This window comes from Solanum stenotomum, chromosome 5, assembly GCF_019186545.1.
Source record: "Solanum stenotomum isolate F172 chromosome 5, ASM1918654v1, whole genome shotgun sequence".
NCBI classification, from domain to species: domain Eukaryota; kingdom Viridiplantae; phylum Streptophyta; class Magnoliopsida; order Solanales; family Solanaceae; genus Solanum; species Solanum stenotomum.
In genome coordinates, this window is record NC_064286.1 from 46,927,702 (window position 1) to 46,937,074 (window position 9,373).

The 9,373-nt window shown below is 36.6% G+C and overlaps 1 protein-coding gene across 1 annotated transcript; it reads left to right on the forward strand.

Moving 5' to 3' along the window:
• The first annotated feature begins 4,525 nt into the window (after positions 1 to 4,525).
• Positions 4,526 to 7,725, forward strand: LOC125864061 (1-aminocyclopropane-1-carboxylate oxidase homolog). Its single transcript, XM_049544002.1, has 5 exons — positions 4,526 to 4,648; positions 5,279 to 5,322; positions 5,575 to 5,626; positions 7,183 to 7,392; positions 7,492 to 7,725. The coding sequence occupies exons 1-5, from the start codon at positions 4,526 to 4,528 to the stop codon at positions 7,723 to 7,725; spliced, it is 663 nt and encodes a 220-aa protein (XP_049399959.1).
• Positions 7,726 to 9,373: the final 1,648 nt, after the last annotated feature.

Here is a 9,373-nt window from a genome sequence, read left to right on the forward strand (position 1 = left end):
CAAATGCACATAATCATGGAGAAATCAGTCAAGTTAACTCACTTTCTCAAAAAGATAATTACGTTTTAATGAGTATACACGCATGAAGAAACATGAGAACAATTAAGACATATTAGACAAAGAAGGATGAACCATGAGGAACTAAATTCCTTTAGCTAGAGTAGGATCGAAGGGAAGGAGATAGGAATAATGGGACATCATGTCAGCCTCGGCCTCCCAAGTAGCACCCTCAATCCTTTGATCCTCCACAACACTTTCACGGATGCGACTTCCTTATTTCTCAACTTCTTGACTTTTCGGTTTAAAATCTCAACCGAAATCTCTTCATAAGAAAGACTTTCCTTTTTATACCATGTCTCCCCAATGGTACAATGGTTGTCAGATCACGAACACACTTCTTCAATAAGGAGACATGGAAAATTAGATGCACTGATGCTAAGTGCTTAGGAAAATCAAGTTCGTAAGCAGCTTTACCAATACGCCTCATAATCTGATATGGGCCCACATAACATGGACTAAGCTTCCCTTTCTTCCCAAATCTCATTACACCTTAATGGGTGAAATTTTCAGATATACCCAACCATCTACATCAAATTCAAGATCTCTTCTTCTAACATCGGCATAGGACTTTTGTCGGCTTTGAGTCGTTTTGAACCTTTCTCCAATAAGATGAACTTTGTCCATAGCCTCATGTACCAATTTAGTACCTATCAAAGCAACCTCACCAACTTCAAACCAACCTTAGGAGATCTACACTTACTACCATAAAGAGACTCAAATGGAGTAATACCAATGCTTGAGTTATAGCTATTATTATACAAAAAATCGATCAAAGGAAAATGATCATGCCAATCACCCTTAAAGTCAATCACACAAGCTCTCAACATATCTTCCAAAATTTGGATAGTACGCTCTGCTTGCCCATTGGTTTGAGGATGAAAGGACATATTAAGCTTAGTACGAATAGCAAGGCCCTTTTGGAAAGACTTCTAAAGTAGGGTAGTGAATTGGGTACCGCAATCAGAGATAATGGGTAGGGGCACTCCATGAAACCTAACAATCTTCCTTAGATACAACTTAGCATAGTCTTCTTCCAAATAAGAAAAATTTGACGGGAATGAAATGAGCTAACTTTGTCATTCGGTCTACATTTACCCAAATCGAGTCATGTTATCGCGGGTGTAAACCAACAATAAAATCAATATTCAAAACCTCCCACTTCAAAGTAGGAATACTAATATCTTAGGACAAATCTCTTGGCTTTTGATTCTCAACCTTCACTTGTTGACAATTAGGAGACTTAGCCATAAATTCCGCAAATCCTTCTTCATCCCATTCCACCAATAAACCTCCCGCAAGTCATGGTACATCTTGGTGGCTCCTTGGTAAGTGCAATATCAGGAACTATGTAATTTTGATAAAATTTGCTCCCTTAAGTCATCAACATTGGAAACACACAAACAACCTTGATATGCAAGTTACCTTCTCCCCCTTGGGAGAAAGCCTCAACGGTTATTTTAAGTAGCCCATCCTCTTTTCAAACAAAATTGGATCAAGACCTTTCTTAGTTTTCACATCCGACACAAATGACTATTGTGAACCATTATGGACAATAACACGACCCTAATTAGAATCAACCAACCGAACAACCAATCGGTAATCTATGAACATCATACACCAAATCTCTCTTATCTTTCTCAACATGAGCAATACTACCCATTGTAAGTGACTAAGAGCATCCGCCACCACATGGCCTAACCAGGGTGATAGAAAACACTCATGTCGTAATCATTCAAGAGTTCTAGTCGTCTACGTTGGCAAAAAAATTAGATCATTTTGCTTGAACACATATTGCAAACTCTTGTGGTTGGTAAAGACATCAGCATGAACACCATACAAAAATGCCTCCAAATCTTTAAGGCAAAAACAACCGCCACTAGCTCCAAATCATTGGTAGGGTAGTTCTTTTCATGAATCTATAGTTGCCTTGAAGCATAAGCAATGAATTTCTCATTTGCATAAGAACACATCCGAACCCAATTCTTGAAGCATCAGAATAAACAACAAACCCATCAAAACTTCCTGGTAATGTGAACACCGGAGCGGAGGTAAGTCTATTTTTCAATTCCTGAAAACTCTTCTCACAAACTTTCGGCAACAAGAACTTTACTTTTTTTTTGGTTAATACAGTCAATGGAGAAGTAATCGAAGAAAACCCTTCCACAAACCTTCTAAAGTAACTCACCAAATCCAAGAAATTTTGAATATCCAAAGGGGAAGAAGTCTAGGCCAACTCTTAACCACATTCGTTTTCGTAGGATCTACCTCAATATCCTTGCTGGAGACAATCTGACAAAGAAAAGCCATAGAACTTAACCAAACTTGCATTTACTAATCTTTGCAAAGAGTTGTTGTTCCTTGAGGACTTTCAACACAATCCTCAAATGATCGGCCTGCTCATCCTCACTCCTTGAGTAAATCAAAATGTCATCAATAAATAAGATCACAAACCTATCAAGGTATTGTTTAAATAACCTATTTATTAAGTCTCTTGTAGGGAAAGAATCCATGAGATACGGGATAAAAACTAACTGATGTTGATCTCTTCCGAACTAGTTCTTTAGAGAGATCCTTTCAAAACTTCTGCATATTTCACCAACTCAGCTTTATGAACATCTTCTTAGTCATGGTTATTTCCTTTTTCTTGAGGTGATTCAGCGAGACGTTTTGACATATAATCTAATGAGCCCACATCACTATATATCCTTGTACGTGTCGGGTAATTTCTACTTTCTCATTCTCATTTATTGGTTGTAGAGCCTAGATCACATGAATGGAAATCTATAAATTGTTTGGGGATGGTGTTCTTGATCTGCTCTAGGGCCTAATAGCTCCAGTATCTACGACAGACATATCTAAACAGTACCCAGAAGAATAATAAGAGCATATTACTGCATTCTCTTCAATGTTGTGAGCCATTTCTGAATGATTATGATGATGGTCCTTTCCCCGTATTAGTCTCATAAGTTTACGAAAGATTTTGCTTTTGTTTGAAGTGTCAGACTTATGGGCTGAAGAATTAGAAATAGAAGTACCATCAAACTCACCTGAATTCATAAGATGTGGTTCTTAGAAGGATAACTGGTTAGAATCAAGCTCCAAAACATGGATTCCCATGTCCCCTTGGTCTTCTTTAGCTGCATATGCAACAACAAGTTGCATGGCTTTCTTACTAGATTCGGGGCTTAACGATTTACTGAGATTCCTTGCAGTTGCTTCACCTAGGGCAGACTGATAGTTTCTCAGCTCATACCGCAAGCAAGCATTTATCCATTTAAGATAGGCTACTTCTCAACATCACCGCAACGACCTTCTTGAATGTGATCAACTTCTTTTACTAATTCTTCATTTTGCTTTCTCAACTGTAAACTTTCTTGTTTCAGTGCTTCTACCTGTGTCAGGACAAAGGTCAACAAAAACACATGAAATAAACAATGTTGATGAATAAAAGACTTACTAATACACTATCTTCCAGAGCAGAAATGGCAAAGAGCTGAAGATATTCCGCATAGGTCGCAAAGATGATATCCGCGTAGGAAATGGCAAAGAGCTTTTCAGTTGCTCTCCGGGTAGCATTTTTAGGAAATGATTTCCTGTGTACCTTACCTATGCGGACATCATCTTTGGGACCTATGCGGAATATCTTCAGCTCTTTGCCATTTATGCTCTAAAAGATAATGTATTAGTAGTCTTTTATTTATCAACATTGTTTATTTCATGTGTTTTTGTTGACTTTTGTTCTGACACAGGCAGAAGTACTGAAAGAAGAAAGTATACAGTTAAGAAAGCAAAATGAAGAATTAGTAAAAGAAGTTGATCACATTCAAGAAGGTCGTTGCAGTGATGTTGACGAAGTAGCCTATCTTAAATGGATAAATGCTTGCTTGCGGTATGAGCTGAGGAACTATCAGTCTACCCTACGTGAAACAATTGCAAGGGATCTCAGTAAAACGTTAAGCCCTGAATCTAGTAAGAAAGCCAAGCAGCTAGTTGTTGAATATGCAGCTAAAGAAGACCAAGGGGACAGGGGAATCCATGTTTTGGAGCTTGATTATAACCAGTTATCCTCCCAAGAACCACATCTTATGAATTCAGGTGAGTTTGATGGTACTTCTATTTCTAATTCTTCAGCCCATAAGACTGACACTTCAAACAAAAGCAAAATCTTTCGTAAGCTTATGAGACTAATACGGGGAAAGGACCATCATCATAATCATTCAGAAATGGTTCACAACATTGAAGAGAATGCAACAAGATGCTCTTATTATTCTTCTGGGTACTGTTCAGATATGTCTGTCGTAGATACTGGAGCTATTAAGCCCCAGAGCAGATCAAGAACACCATCTCCAGACAATTTATAGATTTCCATTCATTTGATCTAGGCTCTACAACCAATAATAAAGGAGAAAGCAGAAACTACCCGACACGTACAAGGAGATATAGTGATGTGGGCTCATTAGATTATATGTCAAAACGTCTCGCTGAATCACCTCAAGAAAAAGGAAATAACCATGACCAAGAAAATGTTCATAAAGCTGAGTTGGCGAAATATGCAGATGTTTTGAAAGGATCTCGCTCTAAAGAACAAGTTCGCAAGAGATCAGAATGTCAACTAGAGCTTCATCTATGAAGTTTGCTTCAATTATCCTCATCAATGTTCTTGCACAATGTGGTGTCTGAACAACTTAAGTATAAGAATTCTTAGTTGGGTTTTCTTTTATGTGGAAGTCGGATTTCAATTATTTTGTAGATGATTTTATTGCTAATATGCACTTACCGTGTCGTCTGTAAACATATTGTTCATTATTATGGAAGAAAATTTTGTAAAGGCAAGTAATATATATTCAACTTTGTTAGAGATCTTAAATGTTATGAACAATGACATTGAACTGAACTTGGTGATATCCTATAGTTAAAATTGTAAATATTGCTAAACCGGCTGCTAGATACCTTGGAGTAATTTCTGAGAGTGCCTTAAAACTTAATTAGTGTTCTGAATTTGAAACATATTCTTTGGATGTTTCATATCACTTTCTAATTTGTTCAATAATGCCCTTTAGGGACTTCTTTTACAACATAGGATTCTCTGATAAAGATATAGTGACATTGTCGGGAGGCCACGTTGGTATATCACATGAATATGCATCTATATATTGATATTTTTATCTCACTGGATAATGTTGTTTGTCTTAAAGTTCGTTTTTATTCACTGTTGCAGGGGAGAGCCCATCCATATGTGCCTGGTTTTGAGGGACCTTATTGGTAAGCATTCGAGGTCGAATTTTAGGTTGGGTGTCAAGGTGGTGATCTGAGTCGAGTGTCAGGGTTGGGTTTCGGGTCAAGAGTTGAGGTCATATACCAGATCATGTGATGAGTTCAGGCTCCTAATCAATTGTCAAGGTTGGATATCGAGGTCAGAAATTGGGTTTTGGATCAGGTGTTAGGGCCGGGTCTCGAATCGATTGTCGGGGTGTCAGATCCTAATTGAGAAGTCAGATCATGCATCGAGTGTAGGGATTGGGTCCTTATCCGAAAATCAGATCGTAGTTCAGATGTCAGGTCTCAGGTTAGGGTGTCGGCGTAGAATCTTAGATCAGGTGTTGGCGTCGGGTCTTGGTTCAAAAGTCGGGTCCTGATTCAATAGTTGGATTAGATCTTAGATTGATAGTTAGGGTCGGGGTCGTGTTCCGATTTGAAAGTCGAATCTCAGGTCAAGAGTCGGTCCCCATTTAGAAGTCGAGTCTTGGACTAGGAGTTGGGAGTCGGGTCAGGTGTAGGGTCGGGTTCTGCTCCGAAAGCCTAGCGAAAATGGAAAAATATTTCCCAAATAATACTTTTCATTCACTAACCAAATATTAGAAAATATTTTTCACTCACCAACCAAACATGAGAAAATAAGTGAGAAACCAACTTATTTTCCTAAAGCATAGTTTCTAGGAAAATATTTTCCATGGAAACATTTTGCTTCATACCAAATGGTGTAACTAAATCTAAATGTTCAATTTAAGAGATGCAAAAATATTGGAAGAAGTTAAATACTAATTTTTGAAAAAGCAATAAACAGAATAAAAGATAATTACTCATTTTAACGTGAGAGTGTGACATGTCACCGGGTATATTATATATATATGACAGAGTATGAGCAGCGAAATTTGATACACATTTGCCTCATCAGTAATCCACAGATATAGTGTAAGAAAATAGTCCGTGAGGAAAAATAGAAAGTGAGAGTAGTATAAAATTTAAGGTGTGCAAAATAAAAGAAGGTTATTTTTATTTTAAGTATATAGTAAGTCTTTCCAGATAACAAAATGTTAAAATTCTCATGATAATGATACTATATTGCTCAGCTCAAGTATTATACTTTCAATGCTAAAAGAACTTGGTGCCTTGTTACTCCCTTGTTCTCAATACAATTAACTATAGTGACGATATTTTTTGTCGTGGATATTATTCCTACGCGTAATTATATGCTCCACACAATTAAATATAGTGACGAAAGTTTTTGCTTTTCTCTGCTTGTCTACCATCCATAAGCCTTCTATTTTTGGGATATAGGTGGGGTTGAAACTTATCATGAAGATCTCCTTGTTTATAACCTCTTCTTTTTGTGTGGACATTAGGAATTTATATTAACTATACTGTTGTGCATAAATAGTAATAAGTATTTATATTATCCCCTGCTTCCCATTTGGAATTATACTAATCCATAAGTTGAAAGTCTCGAGATTAAGAAACAGTATTACACTCGAGATATCACAAAAACGGTGGTTCATGCTAGCAATTTTGATTTGTATAGCCCTTCTGTTCTAGCTGCAAATTGGAGAGATTGCATTTTAATTAAAATGGCTCCTAATCCTCCCAATCCAAAAGAATTTCCAAGACCATGTAGGTATATGTTCTTAATATGAATTAGAAAGCCAACCAATAATTGAATATGTATTATGTGGTGATAAAAATTGAGATGTGGTGTTTCATTAATTTTACAAAATTGTTGCAGGGAAATACTAAAAATTGAGTATACTCTAAGCAGATGATGGAATTGGGCTATTCCTTGCTTGGATTATTGTCCGAAGGTCTCGGTCTTGATCGTTGTCATCTCAAAAATATGGATTGCCGGAGGAGCTTGTTGTTTTGACCCTTTACTACCCAGCATGCCCTCGGCCAGAACTCACCATAGGCACCAACAAACATTCTGACAATGATTTTCTCACAGTACTTCTACAAGATCACATCGGAGGACTCCAAGTGCTTCACCAGAATCAATGGGAGTGGTTTGATGTTCCTCATATGTGCGGTGCTCTTGTGGTCAACATTGAAGATCTTTTGCAGGTTAGTATTTTTCTTTTCTAATCCATGTACGATCAATAAGAGTGAGTATACCATTTGCTTATTTTGGTTGCTTTTTTTCACCTCATATCAAATGACAAGTACATAAGTGTTGAGCACAGAGTATTGGCAAATAAAGTTGGACCAAGAGTATCAGTTCCATGCTTCTTTGGCACAGATTCAGTGTCATATTCCAAACTTTATGGACCGATTTCTGAATTGTTGTCAGAAGATAACCCTCCAAAATATCGTGCAACCGCAGTTAAAGACTATCATGAGTACTTCCATAAAAAAGTTCTAGATGGAACTTCTGCATCGTCGCGTTACAAGATCTAATCTTAATGAAATAATAGAAATTATAATGAGAACTGAGAATATCACTTTAGATGTCGGTTATTACCTATTGTATTGTATCATCTTGTTACTTTAAACACAATGTTTGTTTTTAAAGACAACTGAAGTTTTGTTGTTTTTTGTTGTTAAATCTTTTGTTATGTAATGACAAAAAGTCTCATTTTATATAACGAACGAGCTAAAAGCCTTTGATGATACTAAGGCTAGTATCAAAAGGACTTGTTGATGCTGGAAACACCGAAGTGCCACGAATATTCATTCAACCAACTAAAATAGAGGAATCTGTAAGCAGATCATTTTTCAAGTGATAGATCCAATCAAGCATAAAGAGATTGTGGACAAAGTTTGAGAAGCATCGGAGAGATGGGGTATAATTTAATTTCTTCCAAGTAATTGATCATGTCATTCCATTAGTTTTCCTATTGTACAGGGTGAAAATTGATTGAATACATGTGGTACTTGAGGGAAATAACAAAGAGAGGTAGGAAAGTTGGTTACCTGAGAAGGCATTCTCGATAAAGGGAAAGCAAAAAAAAAAATGCCACACACTAAGGAGGGTTCGGACGCTTATGACGTGGACAAAGAGACAAAGGGGGACAAGATGTTAGAAGGAACAGGTGCGTGGATGGGCTCATATAGACCTGAAGGCTGCAGGAATATTAGTTGGAATCAGCCAAGCATCCTTTGTAATTGGTCTTGGTACTTGAGAAATTACCACAATGACTTGTTAGTCAAATTTATTTTTACTTTGCAGGATTATCATTTCTCTGAATATTCCACAAAAACTCATTAAAAATATTGACTTACAGTATTGTCATGCCTTATTAGCTTTAGCACCTAAAGAAGATGAAGATCAATATGATGAATTATCCCAAAGAATAGAAATCTTTGGGAAAAACAACATCCAAATGATAACACCATATTTTCTTCCTTTGACGACATAGTTGAAACTGACCCATCAGTTGAGATCCAAAAAAATATTTCTCCTTTCATCAAAGCTCTCTTCTAATATAAACTAGAAGCACATAAACTAACAGAGATATTAAATAGAGAAGAAAATTCAACATCATAAAATCGGAAGAAGGAATTTCACTTCACTTTTTTATACCGTCTAAAAGTTAAATCCAAAATATAGGCCACAAATTTAGCCAGAAGGTAACCTTCCGGTAGAAAGAGGACGTCCAAATTGTTAAGTAATACTAAAGCCTTAAAGGATATGCAATGTATTTGAATTGTCTGTAGTAAATTGCAAACATTGAAATAGTAATCAAAATAAGAATTCAAAGATTTCCTATTCAAAACATATAAAACTTAAATTCCCATATCCACTTCTCATTTTGGACGAAACTCAACTCCTTCAATAATGAGTCCAATTTTGTAAAAGTGATTCTTCTCAAACAATCTTGCTTCAATAGGACCGTCAGTGTCTTTCTTGCTATCAAAATATCCCAATTTTACTTCCATACATCCATCTCCTCTCATTTTTGGGATACCCCCACTTTCTTGCAATCTTGGAAGGTGCACAGTGTTGGCCTGATTTTCAGCATCAATTTCACTCTCATAATTAACAAACCTAATATTTGATTTAGCAGATGGAAGGTTATTGCCGCACCCATTTACAAACTTGAAC

Excerpts from the sequence above, each read along its gene's own strand:
- LOC125864061 (XM_049544002.1), top strand. The coding sequence starts at position 4,526 with ATGTCAAAACGTCTCGCTGAATCACCTCAAGAAAAAGGAAATAACCAT. Across the intron at positions 5,323-5,574 it reads GGTTTTGAGGGACCTTATTG|GGATTGGGTCCTTATCCGAA; the intron begins GTAAGCATTCGA and ends CATCGAGTGTAG. Across the intron at positions 7,393-7,491 it reads ACATTGAAGATCTTTTGCAG|TACATAAGTGTTGAGCACAG; the intron begins GTTAGTATTTTT and ends TCAAATGACAAG.